Source organism: Neofelis nebulosa, chromosome 3, assembly GCF_028018385.1.
Source record: "Neofelis nebulosa isolate mNeoNeb1 chromosome 3, mNeoNeb1.pri, whole genome shotgun sequence".
NCBI lineage: Eukaryota > Metazoa > Chordata > Mammalia > Carnivora > Felidae > Neofelis > Neofelis nebulosa.
Genome location: NC_080784.1, coordinates 21951718 through 21975683, shown reverse-complemented (window position 1 = coordinate 21975683; position 23966 = coordinate 21951718). Strand labels below are relative to the sequence as shown.

Below are 23966 nucleotides of genomic sequence, written 5' to 3'. Positions count from 1 at the left end.
AGAGTGTGCACATATGACACGCAGAGGTCCTCCGCCCTACCTGGCCGAGCAAGGCGTATGAGAGAGATGTACACATCATGGCAGTCTCTTTCCTGCGGTATGATGAGCTGTAACAGCTGAAAGTTCTTGCAGCGAATCAGCAGAGGGCACCCAGTAGCGGCTGTTGCCTGTTTTTCAATGGTGGAAATCTGACTGTGAAGAATCTACGACCAAAAGTTATGTGGATAAGCTAAGCACAAGTAAGTGAAAAATGAGCAAGAAATAACACAGATCTCTGAGGCACACAGACAAGAGCCACTCCCCAGTCTTTATCTAGCTCAACACCTGCACTCAGATGACAAAACTGAGATGCTCTGGGAAAGATCGGTCTAAACCTATCATTTTTTTTCATTACCAAGCCTTCTGCTATCCGGGCTAAGTATTTGGAGCAAAGTACTCAGCATATAATTTTGTACAAGACCAGGTAAGGGAACACTGTGGTGGTCAAATGCTGAATGCACTTACCAGCTAAAATTAAATAAGGTCATGAGAAGTTAGTAAAATAAACCTTGCAATCGACAGAAGTTAGAGATGGCCCCGCTGGGAGGTGCCACCATGCTCCTAAATTCCACATGGAATGCTCAAGTTCAATAGCAACTTGAGACTGTTGTTTTCTAAGCTGCCGGTGGCCAAGTAGGCTGCAGAAGAGATTTATGTTAAAGAAAATCATGCTGAAGTACATCTCTCTGGTGTTTTGCCGGGAGGGGGTCTTTGTCCCACCCTCAATGGCAGCATTCGTAACTTTTTGTTGTTGTTGTTCGAGTACAGCTGACACACACACTGTTACATTAGTTCCAGGGGTATAATATAGCGACTCGTCAGCTCTACACATTATACTGCGTTCACAAGTGTAGTTAGGATCCGCCATCATTCTTCCCCGCTAAGTAATGCCTGCCCCCTTCTGCTCAAAATGCAACATCTATGCAATACAGAACAGGGAAAAATCTACAATTCAGGGATTCTGGTTCCAGTCATAATGTCCTGGTCGGGTGGTTATATAAAATAAGAGGTATCGAACGGTCTCATTATTAAGTAGCAGAAATACCTGCCAAGAGGACTCTTCCCTAGCTTTTCTTTTCTTCTCTTTTGAATTATCAGAAAAGTGGAGACAATATAATAAAATGACTAAACGGCCTGCACAACTGGAACCTACAGATAAAATGTATTGCAAATAAAGCACTACATAAATGTTGTATCTGGCAGTGATTATTCTCGAATGTCTACTTAACAGCTGTGACATGAAGCATTTATATCTCTGGCTATTTCTGTCTTTGATGACGTTCAAATAATTAGTGTTTACAATGAATAAGTAGATCAAGTGGATTCGACTCTGTGCAGAAAAAAGCAAAGCTGACCTTCCAAAAACAGTTCTCTGAACACCCAAGGCCAAAAGCCCACCCACCTCACCCTGAGGCCAAACAAAAGAATGGAGGATCAAACTTGTTACATTAAACAATAGAAAACACGTAAAGCCAAAAATAAAGACTGCATACCCATGTTTCTTTTCTGGTGTCAGGTGCATTTTCCACGAATATTACATGAGTAGCCGTCAAATACAAAGTACCTAGGGCTGCTTTTTTAGAAGATATTCGATCTACCAAGCGGACATTTTCGACCTAGAGAAATCATTTTGACAGAGTTATAATAAAGCAAAACACTATTCATCAAGATTAATAGTAAGTAGGTAATCCTGTGTTTAATCCAAAATATAATTTTGAGAACTTTCCCCCTTTACTTAGACCTCAGACATGTTTCTGTATATCAAAAGATTAAAATTCACCAATTACTTAAAATATAATTTTAAATGTACCACAGATTTATAGACCTGTTCTTTAAGAATACCCTTTCCGTATTTTAAGTAAGTCAGCATTTTTAATTCAGTATATAATTCTAATTTAAAGCAGGATGTGTATGCATCAAAGTTCTGATTTTTACAATAACCATGTATGAATTATGCTTATTAAAAGGACAGTAATGTATTTCCCTATGTATTTCTCCATAGTAGAAATGGCCTCAAAGCAGTTTGCTTCCACATAAACTAGCAAGAAAATCACATATGGGAGCAAAAAGTATCCAAGGAATGTGCTGCATGTTTACAAAGAACACCTATCAAATTAAGATGCTCACTTTCATTTATAATAAAATGTCTCTAATAAATGGAAGTTTTACCACCGACCTTCGAATGGTTAAAGATTTCTGGAAACAATTTTTATCAAGTATACCTCTCATAAGCAGAGCAGCTTCAAGGATATGTGCAGTGGGATCATTCCAGCATGAAATAGAATGGAAATTCTAAGACAACCTCTACAGGGCAATAAAACCTGAAGGAACTATGACTAACAAGCATAGACACCACAACCACCTGATGCACATTCCTGTAATGATGGCAGCTTGGCAATGCCACTTACTACTTCCCAGGATCAACCTTCTACAGACACTGGCTCAGCTCTCACCCCCCAAGTCAGGATGGTTACTCGATTCTGTGAGGCAGCTTCAGGAACTAGTAAATCATATTGGCTCCAGTCTTCAGTCTAAAATGGACGCCAGGGCCCTGCTGTATTTGGGGAGCACAGAGCTTCCCAGCTGCTCCAGGGAAGACCTAGACCTAGGGGGGTACCAGACCTAACAATCACTCCTCAGGACACCCAAGTCAAACAGCACTCGAGACGCTCCATTGCCCCACTCTTCTCTGAGCCCTGGAACCAAACCAGCCTTCCTACCCTACTTCTTCCCAGTTTTCATTCTTAAATAAAGAATGAGGTATTTAAAATATTCTTTTATTCATACGATTTAGCCAGAGGTGGTGGCATGAGTCCTGAGGCCTTGTGAAGGCCTATGGATGTTAAAGATGCTAGTTCAACAACAGGGTCTTAACCGACCAGCTCATAGTTGTAAAAAGTATTTCTTCTGTTACTCTGTTACTGATATGCTCCACATTCTTTTTTTTTTTTTTAATTTTTTTTTTTTTTAACATTTATTTATTTTTGGGACAGAGAGAGACAGAGCATGAACGGGGGAGGGTCAGAGAGAGAGGGAGACACAGAATCTGAAACAGGCTCCAGGCTCTGAGCAGTCAGCACAGAGCCCGATGTGGGGCTCGAACCCACAGACAGTGAGATCGTGACCTGAGCCGAAGTCGGACACTTAACCGACTGAGCCACCCAGGCGCCCCTTTTCTTTTTTTTTTTTTTAATTAATTTATTTATTTTGAGAGAGAGACAGCACAAGCTGGAAGGAGCGGGGGATGGGGGCAGAGAGAATCCCAAGCAGGCTCCACGCAGTCAGCACAGAGTCCAATGGGGGGCTCAAACCCACGAATTGTGAGATCATGACCGGAGACGAACCCAAGAATCGGTATGCTCAGCTGACTGAGCCATCCAGGCACCCCTGATATGTTCCACATTCTTCCACTTGGTTATTCCTCATTGTATCTCTTTTGTAAATGGTCTTCATATCATTGGTTTACTTTCCTACTAAGTGATCATCGTTTCTTATGTATTCATAAAAATTGTTTACATTAATAAGGACAGTAGCCTACAGCCTAATTTTTATTTGTGTGTTTTACAATTTCCTCTTTACCCAATTCTTTTACTGCTTCTAGTCATTTTTTTTCAGTGAAGTCTCTTGGATGCTCCTTGGTAGACAGGAATCTTTTCTGGTAATAATTTGTTTCTTCTTTTCTGATATTCATACATCTTTTCCTTTCCTTGTTTCATGGCATTAACCAGAAACTTCGACTAATACTAAATAGCAGTGACAATAGTCACTCATGTTTTCATTTCTTTTTTTTTTTTTTAGTAACATCTTTATTGAGATTTAATTCACATTCCATATAATTCACCTACTGAAAGTGTGCTGGTCAGTGGTTTGTAATATATTCACAGCCTTACGCAACCATTACCACAATCAATTTTAAAACATTTTCATCACCCAAAGAGAAACGCTGTACCCACTAGCAGCCACTCTTCATTTCTTCCCCAACCATCAACCTACTTTCCATCTCCAGGGATTTGCCTATTCTGGACAGTGCATATAAAGAGAACCCTACAGTATGTTGTATTTTGTGATTGGTTTCCTTCACTTAGCATCATGTTTTCAATCCATGTTTCAATCCAAGTTGATCCATGTAGAATATATCAGCACTTCATTTCCTTTTATTGCCAAATAATATTTCATTATATAGATATGGATATGTCACATTTATATCTCTCCACTTGTCAGTTGACGGACATTTGGGTTGTTTCTACCTTTTGGTTATTATGAATAGTGCTCCTTTGAACATTCTTGTACAAGCTTTTGTGAGGAAATTCATTTTCATTTCTCTTGGGTACACACAGGTACACACAGGTACACACACACACACACAATACACACACACCTAGGAATGGAATTACTATGTCATACGGCAACTCTGCTTAACATTTTGAGGAACTCGCACATTATTGTCCAAAGCAGGTGTACCGAGGAGTTCTGGAAGATGGCGGCATAGGAGGACGCTGGGCTCACCGCGCGTCCTGCCGATCACTTAGATTCCACCTACACCTGCCTAAAGAACCCAGAAAACCGCCAGAGGTTTAGCAGAACGGAGTCTCCGGAGCCAAGTGCAGACGAGAGGCCCACGGAAGAGGGTAGGAAGGGCGGCGAGGCGGTGCGCGCTCCACGGACTGGCGGGAGGGAGCCGGGGCGGAGGGGCGGCTCGCCGGCCAAGCGGAGCCCCCGAGTCTGGCTGGCAAAAGCGGAGGGGCCGGACGGACTGTGTTCCCACAGCAAGCGCGACTTAGCGTCTGGGAGGTCAGAAGTTAACAGCTCTGCTCGGAAAGCGGGAAGGCTGGAGGACAAAGGGAGGGAGAGCTGCTGAGCCCCCGGACGGCAGAGCTCAGCTTGGCGGGGAACAAAGGCGCTCGCCAGCGCCATCTCCCCCGCCCATCCCCCAGCCAAAATCCCAAAGAGAACCAGTTCCCGCCAGGGAACTTGCTCGCTCCGCGCAAACACCCAACTCTGTGCTTCTGCGGAGCCAAACCTCCGGCAGCGGATCTGACTCCCTCCCGCTGCCACAGGGCCCCTTCTGAAGTGGATCACCTAAGGAGAAGCGAGCTAAGCCTGCCCCTCCTGCCCCCGTGCACCTTGCCTACCCACCCCAGCTAATACGCCAGATCCCCAGCACCACAAGCCTGGCAGTGTGCAGGTAGCCCAGACGGGCCACGCCACCCCACAGGGAATCCCGCCCCTAGGAGAGGGGAAGAGAAGGCACACACCAGTCTGACTGTGGCCCCAGCGGTGGGCTGGGGGCAGACATCAGGTTGGACTGCGGCCCCCCCCAACAACTCCAGTTATACACCACAGCACGGGGGAAGTGCCCTGCAGGTCCTCACCACTCCAGGGACTATCCAAAATGACCAAAAGGAAGAATTCCCCTCAGAAGAATCTCCAGGAAATAACAACAGCTAATGAACTGATCAAAAAGGATTTAAATAATATAACAGAAAGTGAATTTAGAAGAATAGTCATAAAATTAATCGCTGGGCTTGAAAACAGTATACAGGACAGCAGAGAATCTCTTGCCACAGAGATCAAGGGACTAAGGAACAGTCACGAGGAGCTGAAAAACGCTTTAAACGAAATGCAAAACAAAATGGAAACCACGACGGCTCGGATTGAAGAGGCAGAGGAGAGAATAGGTGAACTAGAAGATAAAGTTATGGAGAAAGAGGAAGCTGAAAGAAAGAGAGATAAAAAAATCCAGGAGTATGAGGGGAAAATTAGAGAACTAAGTGATACACTAAAAAGAAATAATATACGCATAATTGGTATCCCAGAGGAGGAAGAGAGAGGGAAAGGTGCTGAAGGGGTACTTGAAGAAATTATAGTTGAGAACTTCCCTGAACTGGGGAAGGAAAAAGGCATTGAAATCCAAGAGGCACAGAGAACTCCCTTCAGACGAAACTTGAATCAATCTTCTGCACGACATATCATAGTGAAACTGGCAAAATACAAGGACAAAGAGAAAATTCTGAAAGCAGCAAGGGATAAACGTGCCCTCACATATAAAGGGAGACCTATAAGACTCGTGCCTGATCTCTCCTTTGAAATTTGGCAGGCCGGAAAGGCTTGGCACGATATCTTCAGTGTGCTAAACAGAAAAAATATGCAGCCGAGAATCCTTTATCCAGCAAGTCTGTCATTTAGAATAGAAGGAGAGATAAAGATCTTCCCAAACAAACAAAAACTGAAGGAATTTGTCACCACGAAACCAGCCCTACAAGAGATCCTAAGGGGGATCCTGTGAGACAAAGTACCAGAGACATCACTACAAGCATAAAACATATAGACATCACAATGACTCTAAACCCGTATCTTTCTATAGTAACACTGAATGTAAATGGATTAAATGCGCCAACCAAAAGACATAGGGTATCAGAATGGATAAAAAAACAAGACCCATCTATTTGCTGTCTACAAGAGACTCATTTTAGATCTGAGGACACCTTTAGATTGAGAGTGAGGGGATGGAGAACTATTTATCATGCTACTGGAAGCCAAGAGAAAGCTGGAGTAGCCATACTTATATCAGACAAACTAGACTTTAAATTAAAGGCTGTAACAAGAGATGAAGAAGGGCACTATATAATAATTACAGGGTCTATCCATCAGGAAGAGCTAACAATTATAAATGTCTATGTGCCAAATACCAGAGCCCCCAGATATATAAAACAATTACTCATAAACATAAGCAACCTTATTGATAAGAATGTGGTCATTACAGGGGACTTTAACACCCCACTTACAGAAATGAATAGATCATCTAGACACACGGTCAATAAAGAAACAAGGGCCCTGAATGATACATTGGATCAGATGGACTTGACAGATATATTTAGAACTCTGCATCCCAAAGCAACACAATATACTTTCTTCTCGAGTGCACATGGAACATTCTCCAAGATAGATCATATACTGGGTCACAAAACAGCCCTTCATAAGAATAAAAGAATTGAGATCATACCATGCACACTTTCAGACCACAATGCTATGAAACTTGAAATCAACCACAGGAAAAAGTCTGGAAAACCTCCAAAAGCATGGAGGTTAAAGAACACCCTACTAACGAATGAGTGGGTCAACCAGGCAATTCAAAAAGAAATTTAAAAATATATGGAAACAAACGAAAATGAAAATACAACAATCCAAACACTTTGGGACGCAGCGAAGGCAGTCCTGAGAGGAAAATACATTGCAATCCAGGCCTATCACAAGAAACAAGAAAAATCCCAAATACAAAATCTAACAGCACACCTAAAGGAAATAGAAGCAGAACAGCAAAGGCAGCCTAAACCCAGCAGAAGAAGAGAAATAATAAAGATCAGAGCAGAAATAAACAATATAGAATCTAAAAAACTGTAGAGCAGATCAACGAAACCAAGAGTTGGTTTTTTGAAAAAATAAACAAAATTGACAAACCTCTAGCCAGGCTTCTCAAAAAGAAAAGGGAGATGACCCAAATAGATAAAATCATGAATGAAAATGGAATTATTACAACTAATCCCTCAGAGATACAAACAATTATCAGGGAATACTATGAAAAATTATATGCCAACAAATTGGACAACCTGGAAGAAACGGACAAATTCCTAAACACCCACACTCTTCCAAAACTCAATCAGGAGGAAATAGAAAGCTTGAACAGACCCATAACCAGTGAAGAAATTGAATCGGTTATCCAAAATCTCCCAACAAATAAGAGTCCAGGACCAGATGGCTTCCCAGGGGAGTTCTACCAGACGTTTAAAGCAGAGATAATACCTATCCTTCTCAAGCTATTCCAAGAAATAGAAAGGGAAGGAAAACTTCCAGACTCATTCTATGAAGCCAGTATTACTTTGATTCCTAAACCAGACAGAGACCCAGTAAAAAAAGAGAACTACAGGCCAATATCCCTGATGAATATGGATGCAAAAATTCTCAATAAGATACTAGCAAATCAAATTCAACAGCATAGAAAAAGAATTATTCACCATGATCAAGTGGGATTCATTCCTGGGATGCAGGGCTGGTTCAACATTCGCAAATCGATCAACGTGATACATCACATTAACAAAAAAAAAAGAGAAGAACCATATGATCCTGTCAATCGATGCAGAAAAGGCCTTTGACAAAATCCAGCACCCTTTCTTAATAAAAAACCTGGAGAAAGTCGGGATAGAAGGAACATACTTAAAGATCATAAAAGCCATTTATGAAAAGCCCACAGCTAACATCATCCTCAACGGGGAAAAACTGAGAGCTTTTTCCCTGAGATCAGGAACACGACAGGGATGCCCACTCTCACCGCTGTTGTTTAATATAGTGCTGGAAGTTCTAGCATCAGCAATCAGACAACAAAAGGAAATCAAAGGCATCAAAATTGGCAAAGATGAAGTCAAGCTTTCGCTTTTTGCAGATGACATGATATTATACATGGAAAATCCGATAGACTCCACCAAAAGTCTGCTAGAACTGATACATGAATTCAGCAAAGTTGCAGGATACAAAATCAATGTACAGAAATCAGTTGCATTCTTATACACTAACAATGAAGCAACAGAAAGACAAATAAAGAAACTGATCCCATTCACAATTGCACCAAGAAGCATAAAATACCTAGGAATAAATCTAACCAAAGATGTAAAAGATCTGTATGCTGAAAACTATAGAAAGCTTATGCAGGTAATTGAAGAAGATATAAAGAAATGGAAAGACATTCCCTGCTCATGGATTGGAAGAATAAATATTGTCAAAATGTCAATACTACCCAAAGCTATCTACACATTCAATGCAATCCCAATCAAAATTGCACCAGCATTCTTCTCGAAACTAGAACAAGCAATCCTAAAGTTCATATGGAACCACAAAAGGCCCCGAATAGCCAAAGTCATTTTGAAGAAGAAGACCAAAGCAGGAGGCATCACAATCCCAGACTTTAGCCTCTACTACAAAGCTGTCATCATCAAGACAGCATGGTATTGGCATAAAAACAGACACATAGACCAATGGAATAGAATAGAAACCCCAGAACTAGACCCACAAACGTATGGCCAACTCATCTTTGACAAAGCAGGAAAGAACATCCAATGGAGAAAAGACAGTCTCTTTAACAAATGGTGCTGGGAGAACTGGACAGCAACATGCAGAAGGTTGAAACTAGACCACTTTCTCACACCATTCACAAAAATAAACTCAAAATGGATAAAGGACCTGAATGTGAGACAGGAAACCATCAAAACCTTAGAGGAGAAAGCAGGAAAAGACCTCTCTGACCTCAGCCGTAGCAATCTCTTACTCGGCACATCCCCAAAGGCAAGGGAATTAAAAGCAAAAGTGAATTACTGGGACCTTATGAAGATAAAAAGCTTCTGCACAGCAAAGGAAACAACCAACAAAACTAAAAGGCAACCAACGGAATGGGAAAAGATATTTGCAAATGACACATCGGACAAAGGGCTAGTATCCAAAATCTATAAAGAGCTCATCAAACTCCACACCTGAAAAACAAATAACCCAGTGAAGAAATGGGCAGAAAACATGAATAGACACTTCTCTAAAGAAGACATCCGGATGGCCAACAGGCACATGAAAAGATGTTCAACGTCGCTCCTTATCAGGGAAATACAAATCAAAACCACACTCAGATACCACCTCACGCCAGTCAGAGTGGCCAAAATGAAGAAATCAGGAGACTGTAGATGCTGGAGAGGATGTGGAGAAACGGGAACCCTCTTGCACTGTTGGTGGGAATGCAAATTGGTGCAGCCGCTCTGGAAAGCGGTGTGGAGGTTCCTCAGAAAATTAAAAATAGACCTACCCTATGACCCAGCAATAGCACTGCTAGGAATTTATCCAAGGGATACAGGAGTACTGATGCATAGGGGCACTTGTACCCCAATGTTTATAGCAGCACTCTCAACAATAGCCAAATTATGGAAAGAGCCTAAATGTCCATCAACTGATGAATGGATAAAGAAATTGTGGTTTATATACACAATGGAATACTACGTGGCAATGAGAAAAAATGAAATATGGCCTTTTGTAGCAACGTGGATGGAACTGGAGAGTGTGATGCTAAGTGAAATAAGCCATACAGAGAAAGACAGATACCATATGGTTTCACTCTTATGTGGATCCTGAGAAACGTAACAGAAACCCATGGGGGAGGGGAAGGAAAAAAAAAAAAAAAAAAAGAGGTTAGAGTGGGAGAGAGCCAAAGCATAAGAGACTGTTAAAAACTGAGAACAAACTGAGGGTTGATGGGGGTGGGAGGGAGGGCAGGGTGGGTGATGGGTATTGAGGAGGGCACCTTTTGGGATGAGCACTGGGTGTTGTATGGAAACCAATTTGACAGTAAATTTCATATATTAAAAAATAAAAAAATAAAAATAAAAAAAAAAGCAGGTGTACCATTTTACATTCCTACTACCAATGTACAAAGGTTCCAACTTTTCCACATCTTCGACAACACTTTTTATAATCTTTCTTTTTTACTACATCCATCCTAGTAGGTAAAAGAAAGCATCTCATTGTGATTTTGATTTGCATTTCCCTGACGATTAATGATGTTGAGCATCTTTTCACGTACTCCTCTGTTTTTAATGGAAACACTTCCAATATTTCACCACTGAGTTTGATGATTTGTTTTATCACATTGTGGAAGCGACCTATTCTTAGTTGACTAAGCATTTTGATTTCTGAACATCAGGAATGAACAGTATGCTTTCTAAATACGTATTTGGATGATTATTTTGTTTTTACTTTAGTCCTATATAACCAATAATAGCAATACATTTCTTAATCTTTAAAGAAGTCTTGGATTCTTAGAAATGGTGTTTTAACTTTTCTTATATTTTACCACCTATAACCGTTTTGTTTTCTGTTATGTCTTTGCATCTGTGCTTTTAAGGGAGATTGACACGTACCAGCCTATTTGTTCTACTTTTATCAGGTGAATTCATCATGGTTATGATGACACTCATTAATCTGGAAGACTAATACACAACAACTTACTAATCATTTTTTGAAGCAAATACAGGCACTTCTTTATACATAAATAATTCTTTAATTATTCTTTCAATTTCTTATGTGGTTATGTATCGACTCAACGTTACCTTTTTAAAGATTTTTTTTTTTTTTTAAGTAATCTCTACACCCAATGTAGAGCTTAAATTCACAATCCTAAGATCAAGACTCACATGCTCCACCAACTAAGCCAGCCAGGTACCCCTCAGTGTTACCATTTTTTACTAAATCTCATTTTGACATCTATTTTCTTTACAAGTTATCTTCTAATTGCGGTTGCCAAATTCTCATAATCTTTTAATTCCTACCTACGGATGAATCCCTCCCTCTTTACCCTTTCATTCCTAAATTGTGAATTGTTTTTACTTTCTTGTTATTAGATAGGCAAAGGGTTTTCTTCAAAGTAACAGGTCTTGGATTTATAGATTTAATAACTTTTTTCTGTTTAATTTCTGCTCCTTTGTTAGTAATATTGCAGCTTTCCTTGGTATATCACGTGGCTTTGTTTCTTTGTTCATTTCTAAACTCTCAGGTTTAAGAGTCCACTCATTGATTGTCATTTTTTTTATTTAATAACAAGCCTTTAAGTCCAATCATTTCCCTCCAAGTAAATCTTTGGCTGCACCTTATGAGTTTTATTTGTAGTAGTATTCTTCTTCCTTTCCAGAAGAGTCTAAAACTGCATTTTTTTTATTGCTTCTTTGGCCCAGGAGTATTTAAGGAGATTATTTTTCAACTCCCACAAGATCAGATTATTTTATTTAAACTGTTGTCGTTAAAGGCTCTATTCTGAACTAACTACAAGAAGTATCTTATGGAAGAGAGTTGTGGGAGAAGAAAAGCAAGGGGATTTATTATTTTTGGAACACTTCTATGGGAAAATACTGATTTGCATGCTAAAATATAAGTACCTAAATTAAGTGGAGGTTCAGGGGTTACACATCAGTTAGCAGTATCTAAATACGGAATGTAAATAATTTTCCCTGCCCTTCAGACTAAGGAGACAAAACTTTATTGGGATGATCATGTGGAACATAGGATAATATTTTGAGGCAAAAATATTTAGTATGGATTATTCTCTCCATAGAAGTGAAGGAAGCTATACCACTTAGATTATTTTTAGAAAACCTCGGTGAAACAGAATGAGGTTGACAGATGGTGGCAGATTAGAATACTTAATGAGATTTTTTCTGTGTCTTTTTGTTAACTTTGGCTGCTGTTGCAGGAAAATTACATTTCAAAATTTGGCAACAGTTCTTAAAGGTCCCATCACTGTTAAAAGTAATTTCCAAGTACAAGGAGAAAAAAAGAAACAAACAAAAAAAAAACAATGAAGGAAACAAGATGAGCCTAATTTCCCAGTGATCTGTAACAACAAAATAAATGAGCAATAAAAATTAAAATTCAGTTGTCTGAGAAATTCTGTGATGGGGAGGGCACTGCTCAGGGGGCCATCACATGGTTTATGCTAAGATAGCCAGAACATTCTTGACTGGAACTCTAGAGTCAGTCAACTGTAGATTAAATGAAACAAATCTTAAGAGTTTGGGCACCATCCTGACAACCCACTGGTTCAATAACTCTGCCCCACTGTTCAGCTAAGTTAATTCTATCTTATTTAGACATGTTATAAGCTGTATGGTAATAAGGCCTATTTCGTGTCTGGACCGACAGGACTCAGGAGACTACCAGCTTCTCTGGACAAAGTTGTTACAATTCATTTGTGTGCTCCCAGGAACACCATGTTTAAGAGACACTAGGTATTCATGCTCTGTGAACAGTAGTTCATCTATGCAAAACATCTGACAGTGTATCATTAATCCTTGGGTGTGCATTTTTCGCATTCTGACATTTCTGAAAACGGAATATGTCTTACGGTTAATGGGTAAGAAGCCATTGTGTCATTTTAAGTGACAGTGCTTCTGCCTTTCTTTTTGAGATACAACATCTTGGTGCATTTTGTCATCTCTAATGTCTTGGATTTGCTGAAGTGCAGTTAAGTTTGTGGTCACTGACACATAAGTGATGCTTGAAACCATGAGACCCAAAGAGGTTACCCAGGAGAACATGCAGAGTGAGAAAAGAAGAAATCTGAGGAAATCCAACCTTTAAAGTTCTGATACAAGGCGATGAATCAGAAAAACAAACTAGACAGGAATCCAGACGGAGGAGGAAAGTCAGGAGATCGTGCTGTCATGGAAACGTGCAGCGGAAATGGTTTAAGAGAAGGGAAGTGTCCATTCCCAGGGCGGCTGAGACATCAAGTAAGGCAAGACGTGTAAAATGCCCAATGGGCTCAGTAACGTGGAAGACGCTGGTAACCTGAGCAGGCGTGGTCCTGGGAGCACGGAGATCTGGGAGCCGTAACACAGCAGCAGGAGGAGTGAACTCCACAGTAGTTGAGAAAGTAGACACTCTCCTCCTTGTAGAAGGAAGGATGGGACCAGGCAGAAGGCACAGCGGGATAGCCTGACCACTGGGACGCCATCCTCCAAAGCACAGGAGGAGCCTTCCAGAAGCAACCGGCATGTCAAGACATGTTAAAGAAAGAATCTTGTTGTGTTGCCAAAGAGGGGGGATCTGGAGTTGTGATACACACAGGAAATATCAACAACTCCCATTAGGGGTTGAGAGAACTTGAGAGGAGTTGAGAACTTGAGAGAAATACATTTTTTTTTACGTTTATTTTAGTTATTTATTTTGAGAGAGAGAATGAATGAATGAATAAATGAATGAATTCCAAGCAGGCTCCGCACTATCAGTGCAAAGTCTGACACAGGGCTCAAACTCAGAAACTGTGAGACCGTGACCTGAGCTGAAATGCAGAGTCAGATGCTTAACTGACTGATCCACCCAGGCACCCCACGAGAAACACATTTTAAAGGATCAGAAAAAGAAGATGAGGCTCATTGGGCAAGGATTCATTTATCCTGCTAATACTGAAGTCTTCCCCAATCCTACAAAGGATTCTCCCTGAGCTTTTAAAAATGGTCTTTTTTTAAAAAATTATGAAACATGCACTTATTTACATAATGTTCAAAGATTCAGAAGTATAGAAGGAAGGGAAGAAAATCACCCATAGTCCCATAATCCAAACACAAGCACTTTTAATCTTTCAGTGTATTTTAGACAATATTTATACCTCATTTTAAGCATTATTTGATTAGGTAGTGAAGGGCCAGAAGAAATAATCGCAGGGACAGGAAAGAAAAGTCTCATCTCAGTCTTTTGCTTTCCTGAACCTCGCCTTTGCCCCAGATCTTCAGGAGCGTTGCTATGCACCATGATGTGTTGGTGGGCTGGGCGGGGGCTGTGTAGCTAGACCTGGGGCAGGTTGTAATTCTGCGCAGCAGGGGCAGGGAGCACAGACGCATGAGCCGACGCTGAGACAACCTCGGCCCTGACTCCCTCGGTGGGAGCAGGGAGTGGGGGCCGGAGGGGACTGTGGAAATGCAAACCTCCATGGGAATTGGCAGAAATTCCAGGGAGAGTTTTGGACTTCCGAAGGGAAAAGAATGGGAGTGTTCAAAATAGCCTTCCCGATAGTTCATGGATCAGGCCAATCTCAGCTGTCATTTGGTTTATGTCAAAAATTACCAAAATAATAATAATAAAAATAATAAATATTTTTAGAGTACTTACTCTATTGCCATGAATTGGGCTGTCCCTTTGCAGAAATGACTTCAGTTAATCCCCACAGTAACCCCATGGGTTAGGTCCTTACATAATCCCCAGTTCACAGTTACTGGGGACCAGTTTCCCCAGGCCACTCAGGCGATCTGCCGAGCCAGAGCCCAAGTTCATTGTTCATCGAGGCTGTGGGCACCAGTGAATGCCTCTGAGATCATTTTAGTCCTGCTCTTCAAAATTAATATATGTTGGATAATCGATACACGATTATTTTAACCAATTTTATACATGAAAATTAGTATCTGAAAATTGAGGGCTTTAAGACAAAATTAAACTATAAAACCATATTCACAAGAATATTCTTGTGAATCAGCATATTCTTTGAGATAAACCCAAAGACGGACACCGTGTGCAGGGAATACAAGGGTCCCAACGTGGGCCTGAGGAGGTTTTCCGCGTTTTCAGGACGAATACAAGACAGGCTACAGAACATCCAATCCCATCCAACAACATGCCTGTGTGTAGAACCAGGTTCAGCCGTAAGAAGAACAAAACGGTGAGTAAGAGTGAGCCTTTGTCTGTCCTTACAGGCTCAATGGAAGAGACTGTGCCCCAGTTTAACGGCCTTTTCATTCCCATCCCTGCTCTGCTGGCTTTAGATTGAGGGAGGAAAAAAGATTTCATCAGTTTTTCTAGGCCAAGGCTGAACAGCTTCAGTGACAACCCTGGGCCCTACCACGTCGTCAGTGCCAGGTCCGAAACAGGACACCCGGATGCAGAACACACGTCTGACTCGGTCCTTCCCTCGCCGCCTGGGGATCCGGGGGACCTTGTAAATCGCTGAGACGCGGAGCCTCTCTTCAGCAAGTCTCCATCACACCATCTAATTTCAATTTTGATAGAATACGAGCTTTTCCCTTCTCCCATGCAGGTCGAATATTGCACTGTGGAACATTCTGGATTCCCAGAATCGTATCAGACTATCCGCAAAAGTAAAGTTGCTCTGCAGGACAAGAAGTCCACGGTGCAGGGTAGGATGACCTTTTATTTAAAGACAAAAGAAAGGCAAATGGCACCAGCCACCAGCTTTGCTTGGGCCAAAGACCACATGAATTAGGCTGAAGGTCACTGCCAATCGCTTGGGGGAAGAGACCCAGAGGTTGCTGAACAGGGAGAAATCTAAATGCCTGCAGTAGCCAAAACCTAGGACAAGTTTATGTTCTAATCTAAGAAAAGCAGCTAGATAAATAGTTTGTCGTGCTAAATTTGGTATCATGACATTTTCTAGCTCTACCAACATGAAAAAGTATTTGCGAGTCAGGAGGCCTGGGCTCTGGTGCTCGTTCTGGTTTGGGAACTGAACTGCTGGGCACAGGCAGTTTACCGCCCGTCTCTGAGTTCTGACTTCTATAAGGGACCCACAGAGCGTGTGGTGTCTTTCTCGAACAGGCTGCTGTGATAACTCAGCGGTACTGCTACTTTACAGACAGGCCGGAAAGCACACGAAACAGGGACTGAGAAAATATATAAAATAATGACACAATATTAAATTCTCCAGAAATTCAGCCAGTCACATGGCTGGCCAACAAAACTCTTGTGATTTCCTAAGGGGAAAAAAGCACCAGCTCGGCACCAACACCCAAAGTCTGGGGCCCAAAGGAGAGAGGTGAACGCACCAAGCCCAGGCGCAGTGCCCGCTAGCCTGGGGGAGCAGCTGCCGGGGCCCCAACAGGCTCTTTTCCGGTCTCCAGGCTCCTGGAGAATCTCCCCTTTCCTCTTTTTGGGGTCTTAGCACCTGGCTGCCTGGGAAGCTTGGAGGACTTGGTAAGGTTTCCTGGGTTATTTCTACCTCTGATAATTCAGTATCATTTGGTTTTAAGTCTGAATGAATGAAGTATCTTACCGTAGTGTTTAAATCTTTTTTTAATGTTTATTTATTTTTGAGAAAAAAAGAGAGACAGTGTGAGCAGCAGAGGGACAGAGAGAGAGGGAGACACTGATTCCAAAGCAGGCTCTAGCTCTGAGCTGTCAGTACAGAGCCCGACCCAGGGCTCAAGATCACCAACCACGAGATCATGACCTGAGCCAAAGTCAGACGCTTCACCACTGAACCATCCAGGTGCCTCTCTTACTGTAGTGTTTAAAAGAAAGTACTTTAGTGGCCATTCTTTAACAGGTGACATCAGATTGCATCTTTGTTAAACTATTATATTTAATTGTAATGCTCATAAAATCCTTTAAGATAAAGTGAAAGAAAACGTTATGTAAAATGTATCTTTACAACAGTATGCCAACCTAATTTCCGAAAACATAATATTTTAAAATCTTTCGATCTAGCCACCCATTTTTTACAATCTTTAATGGTGACATTCAGGCTACGCAGCATACAGACCAAGCTGGCTTCTAATTACCCACCCGTCAAATTCCCACATCACTGGTCAGAAAGTAGCCAGATGACAAGGCGGACTTGTGCAGAGACCAAACTTGAGGCCTTACTAAGCTAAGAGTCAAGGCAGAATTCATCTTTCCTAAAGGGTTCATCCACTGTAAGCAACATGCCATATGAGCCACAAACTGTGAAGATGTACAACACAAAAATGTGCACTATTACTTCAGTGTGAAATACACAATAGTTAATGGAGGTCTATCACATTGTGCAGTGATTAGCACAGTGACTAGGAGTGGTGGCCAGAGTCCCACTGCTGAGACATGGAAGCTCCCGGGTTGGGGAGCCACCCCCGGGCATCCACAGTCCTGGGCACAGAGGTTGCCCCAGCTTTAAGCAGTGCCTACTCCCTTGCTTCCCCACTCACTAACTGCTGAGAATCACAATCAGGCCAACGCAGGGCTACTGTTCCAGAAGAACCAATAAAGAAGGAAGCACAATTATAGAAGATTCCTTTCAACTTATCCCTTGAGCAGAGGGAGTGAAAGGAGGAAGGGTAATAATAATAACAGCAACACTACAATTTAATGAGCAATTAGCAGGTGCCAGATATTGTGCTAAGTGCGGTGCATATGCTATTTCTAACCCTAACTGAAAGGGAGACATGGTTATCCCATCTAAAAATGATAAAACAGAAGCACGTGAAGGGTAAAGCAACTGCCCATGGACTCAGAGCTGGAGAGCGGCAGAGCCAGATTTTAAACCAACAGTATGTGACCCCCACGTCCACTTCCCTAGGCCTCTCCTGTACTATACCTCTTCGGCCCAGCCCTAATATTGTACATTAAGGAAAGGCATCATGGCCCAAAGCCTATCCTCCATTTTCCCTAAAATTTTAATTAGAGAGTTACAGAGTTAATAAGTAAAAAGCTCTCAATAAAGCTGAAGCATTTTCGATGGAGAGCAGCTCGGTTGGCCATTTTAAGGCTGCCTGTTCACTCCATCTCGTCTGGAGGAGCCAACCAACCGTGGTCCTATGGTCATTACAGCTTGGAAAACCTGGTTCCCCAAGGGGTCCCAGGACTAGCCGGACAAAGTCTTGAAGTGAGTATTGGCATACTTCGGGTGCTAAGGAGTAATGATGTCCTGCGGCATCAGAACCATTTGAGAAAGCAAGTTCTACTTCTTCCAGCCAGCCACGCATTAATTATGGAAATGTCCACCCTATTAGAAAATTTCAATGGTTTTATTTATGGTCTATCTCCCTGTGTTGCCAAGTAAGATGTTTTAAGTTTGAAGCCAGAGCTCCAGGATAATGAATGAACCCACCCATAAGTAGGTACATGTGTGAGGGAAGAAGAAAAAAAGTGTATACCTCAGAGGTTATTAATAAACAGTAAGGGATAAACAAATCCATAAGAGAGACTTTGGAGATGTCATTCTTGCTCCCACTGAATGTTCACCTCATGTCTGCAACTTCATTTCCCCGGTTAAAGTAGTGGTAGCGACAGAATACACAAGAAAGGTGGACGGCATGGTTAGAGTTGCCAAGTACCTTGACAGAGAAGAAAAAGTGAAGCAATAAAACATTCTTTGGACCATTTAGAGTTGCTATAATCTCTTAAAACAGAAGAAAAAGCATTCAATTTTTCCACCTTAAAAAGAAGCACTTCTAATGCTCTATTTGAAATTTGCTGTGAGAGTAGATCTTAAAAGTTCTCATCACAAGAAGAAAAAATTGTAACTATATGAGGGGGTAGATGTTAACTAGACCTGTTGTGATAATCATTTTGCAATATGAACACGTATCGAATCACGATATTGTACATCTGAAGCTAATACAATGTTGTATGTCAATTCTATCTCATACACCTGGAAAAATTAAATCCTATTGTAAAATATCACCTAAGAAACTTGTTTGCAAAAAAATAAAATACAAAGCACTTTTTTTCCCTACTGACATAAAGTTGTTTAAATACACTTGATCTTAGCCAAAAGGCCGAGAAGCGATAAGTTGTTTAAATAAATAACAAGGGATAGTCACGAAGCTTTAGGAGTTTTCTAATCCAGCCATTTGATAGAAAAATCACGAACACTAATCCTTCTCCCCAAAGACAGATTTAATCTGTTTAAAACTATAAAACCAACGAAAGTCTTTTCCCAGGACCATTTTATTCAGAGGTCAGATATTGGAGAAAAACTAAGAGCAAAAAATCACAAAGCACAGTCCAAGAAAATATATGACATGTAAGCAGAAGACATAGTTGTACATTCTGCCCTTCATAAAACCCGTTATCTTTTATATAACACAGAGGCAAATACTGGGGGGATACACACGTTGAGACTGCATAAAAATAATCCTATTTCCAAGCTGCCTAAAAATGTGTCCTGCTGTGAAGCTGAATGGTTTCTTAAAACAGAGTTAATATAGTCAGATACAACACAAGGCGAGGTTCCTATGAAAGAACCCCATGAATATTAGACAGCTGCCATCCATCAGCTTTTAATTTAATTACGCCCTTTTAATTGTTATTAACTTGTTGAGCATCTACACTGCACCAAGCACCCAGACTATTTACCAAAGGATATCTAATTAGTAACACTGCCTGCAGATTATATGACTTCACCTCTGTCAGGAATCTTCGACAACCAAGAGAGAAAAATCTCAACCTCATATTGCTTAAGCCAAAAGAAATCTGACTTAAGTGTGCATCCATAAGTATCTGTGGTGAGGCTGGCTTCACACTGGCCAGGGGTTCAAGACACCCAGCCCCTCGTCCTCATCTCTCAGTGGTCCCCCTCTGTGGGCTCTTGGCTCTCTGCTCACGGGGGCTCCAGAGATCCAACCCCACCTCCCACCACACCCATGACCAGTGAGAAAAAGCACCAAAGACCCTAACAAAGACTCACTGCCTTTCACTGGGTCCTTAAGCTCTGTAATAACATGATTTTGGCTGGATTTGAGGTACAAGCCACACCACAAACACAGGGACTGACAAAAGAGTAGGCATGGCCCTGAGAGGGAGAGGTGAGAACTGATGGTGACCAGCCAAGGCCAGCACATGTCCACCACACGACCTGTTGCCAGGACTGTCACCCAAGCAGTCATCCTACTGCACACTCTTTCATGTCACCCCATATTCAAAACCGCAGGAGCTCCCCACTGCTGCTGGGCAAAACCTTCCACAGCCTGGCCCCTTCTTTAAAGCAGGTTCCCTTTTTAATACCCCAAACCACTGCTGGTATCATATGACAGATGCCATTGATTATTCTCCAAAGATACACTGACCTACTAGAGTCTATGCATGTAAAGGTAATTCTTCCTCAAATTTCTTCCTCTACCACCTAGCCTGTGTGGCTCACATCTTCAACCTCCCTCCCCAGGTAGCAACTTCTCTCTAGGCAGAGCCAATTTCAACCAGGCTAACTGAAGAGAGTTCCAATTTGAAAAGAAGAAAAACCACTTTGAAAGAGACTCATAATCCAAGGGGTTTAGACAGACCCATGGGTAGATATTGGTAGAAAAGTTCATCCTAGACATCTTGATCTAATGTCCAAAAGTAAGGGGGAAAAGGATAGATGTGTCCACCCAGACTCTTTTGTTACGGTAGTTGCACAGAAGGACACTGAAAATTAATAAAAATTCTGGAATTATATGCATGTTAGAAAGATATTTATTCAGTGTGTCAGCTTCCAAAGTGAAGTATCTACATATTTCCCCAATTTGCTGGAGAATTTAAGTCCTTTGTCCACATGGGAAATTGGGTACTTGATGGACATATTTCTACAGATTTTTGAGCCACCTACAAATCTCCAAATAATTCCAACAAATAATGCTACAGTCTGGGGAAAAAACATAAGATTTTCAAAAAATGCTTTTAGAAGAAAAAAAGTCAGTCAAGATAAGGATATTTTTACCCAGCTGAGGTCAAGGTAGAGGAAACATCTTGATGATTTCAGATAGCCTTGAATGCCTATAAATGGGCAGGTTGTTGAGTTCCATGTACCTATACAATTGTTACAACAGTAGATCTGGCTGCCATTTCACTAAACTTTAAAAATTCCCCGAAAAGCGATACTAAAGCCAAAATAGTTAGTGACACAGAGCCACAGCTACTTAAGAACTGAGTGCTAGAAATTCTTGGAAAAAGCAGAGGCCATTTTTGCTCAGGGGAAACTACAAACGTTATGCCAGCAGCCAATTCTCATAAATAAAAAGTCAGGCACTTGAGAGTTTTGTACAGGGTCCATATAATTTATTTTGGTAGGATGACCCTGGATGTGTAGGCTTAAAAGAACATGTGCTGTTGAACAAGAGGACAGTCCCAGGATTTATTTCAACACCACCTTAAAATAACCCCAACCAAAAATACCATTTTCAACAAGCTCAAATAAGAGAAAAAGAGGCAGAAATATGAGGAAAATAAATGGAGAACAGATGTGAGGCCCATTGTAACTCAAAGAACAAATGTATGGAGTGATCCATTAAAGATTATTTAAAAACAATAATCATTTAAAAAAAAATAATAAAACAGTCTTGGGAGACTAAGACCTTGCTATTGACCTTGAAGCATTATAGAAAGTCAAAGGCTTAGTTTGATGATTTTCCTCCAAAAAGATTTCTAAAATTCTAAAATGATTCTGCAGTTGACATCTTTTGGACAAAGGCACTCTTAGCAAAGCACAAGGCTGTCTACTTATATAGCTCTTTGGGAACTATGGGAAAACATTTTTCCTAGGGCACGTTGTGCCAATTGGAACTTACTGCTGGTCCAAAGAGAGGAGAGAGCCGGGCTTGGACAGAACCAAGTCGTATACACCCCTCCCACCATCTTCTGGCAAGTGTCAGTGCCAGAGGACAGAGGGGTACAGCCATCCGCCCAGGGCAAGGCCAGGTTCCAGCTCATTTACACGTTCCCATGCCTCACCCAGGGCTCCCAGCCCCCAAGGACAGACTCCATAATCCACACCACATTCTTCTCCTACTCCTCCTACAGCACAGCCCTCTGGAGGCCATCACCGCCATTCTGGGAAGTAAGTGTAAGCAGAGAACCCTGCAGACACGAAGATGTGGTGGGCTCTTCTGAGCCTAGGGAGAAAGGCTGTACTGCCACCCTGTCACCATGAGCTCGGAGGCCACCAAGGGCAGTGAGGACCCACTCACTCAGCACAGCATGGCCCTTCCAGCTGAACACCCAAGACCTGCCTCCTCACCACCACCTTTCCTCGACCATCCCACTCCACAGCAACCATTCTCTGTCCCGTGGATTGCTGTGGCCCCTGCAGCCATTGCTATTTATTTCCCCTTTACCTTGTGCTGCCTTATTACGTGCTGTTTGCACCAGACCACTGCACTGCTGCTGAGAATACATATCCCTTATCCCCACTATTCTCTGCAGCACCATGAACAATGCTACAATAGAACCGTGGGAAGAGAGAAGGAGACACAGTCAGTGGCTTACTGGCTTCCTGAAATGAGAGACCACTGCAGTGATGTCAGAGGAACGTAACACCCCTCGACTGTGGGGCCCTAAGGACAGACATTATGCCCCTTTCACCTTTCCATCCTGATGCCTAGCCCAGGTATGTGCCAAAATATCGGTCTGGTGACACAAAATTCACAACATTATGGTAAAACAAAGTACTGGAGGGCTTGTAGGTAAAATCAGGTCTGATTAACTAGGAATGCTAAATAGTGAATCTGAATTTTCAGACAAGAAGGTAAGGAATATTCAGTTGTGGAAGATGTTGCAAGTATAAAACAAGAACAGACATTGAGGGGGAAAAAAAATCCCAAACTTTGTTGGCAAAAGTGAAAACAAAGTGCCCTGTAACTAACTTAGAACTAAGACTTTTTACTTTTTCCCGCAGCTGGGATATAGTATTCAGCTGTAGTTGAAAAATCAGTCTTTAAGAGCTGCTGTAAACACAAGCCAGCATGTAAAAAGAAAAACTATGCCATTAAACTAGATAGATTTTTTTTAAGTCCATTAGTCTTCATATAGGACACAGATTACCCATTGGTGTAGAATCTGGCAAGTTTTAAGAAAGTTAGTTCAGGGGCACCTGGGTGGCTCAGTCGGTTGGGCGTCCGACTTCGGCTCGGGTCATGATCTCACGGTCCGTGAGTTCGAGCCCCACGTCGGGCTCTGTGCTGACGGCTCAGAGCCTGGAGCCTGTTTCAGATTCTGTGTCTCCCTCTCTCTCTGACCCTCCCCCGTTCATGCTCTGTCTCTCTCTGTCTCAAAAAAATAAATAAACATTAAAAAAAAAATTAAAAAAAAAAAAAGAAAGTTCATCTTTGCTTTAGGTCACACGTTCCTTATGTGACTGCTGGATAGGAATACATAGCTCTTCATAAACAGTCTTATTTGTCGAGCGGGACTAAAGAAGATAACAATGTCCTGTCAGTTTATGGGTATGCTGCACGGCTGAACTTTGAGTCACTGTGCATGATTCTTTTTTCTTGCTGTTATTTATAACATGCTTTGTGAAAATCCTTGGGACTAAAGTTACAATGTCAACTTCAAAGCTGGTTTTCCTTGCAAAATTCAAAGCTGTGAGGTTGAGACCAAGCCCAGGTAGAACATGTTTATTGGAAGCCATTCTTCTATTTTCTCATGAAGTATTTTTGAATTAATTAAATATTGGCATAATTGTGTAAGAAATAAGGACAAAAATAGTAGGACGCTAGGCTGCTGAAAGATAGTGAAGCATGGACGCAACATCACTTTAAACCATTCCTGTGACCCATTCATTGGAAGAGTATTCACTGTGCAACTTGACTCCCCACTAGGAAGAGAGTGCTCTCAGCACTGTGGATGCAGTCATGGACAAAACAAAGCCACCGCTCACACGGAGCCCG

The 23966-nt window shown here is 41.7% G+C and overlaps 1 protein-coding gene across 2 annotated transcripts in view; it reads right to left on the bottom strand.

The window, feature by feature from the left end:
* The window catches only part of MTMR7 (myotubularin related protein 7), a 132536-nt gene that overhangs the window by 65999 nt on the left and 42571 nt on the right, over window positions 1-23966 (bottom strand). For both annotated transcript variants that reach the window (XM_058720086.1, XM_058720087.1), the window contains 2 exons: window positions 1533-1655; window positions 41-203 (listed from right to left, as the gene is read on the bottom strand). In XM_058720086.1, the coding sequence (XP_058576069.1) occupies window positions 41-203; window positions 1533-1655 (286 nt within the window). The remainder of the gene's footprint in view (window positions 1-40; window positions 204-1532; window positions 1656-23966) is intronic.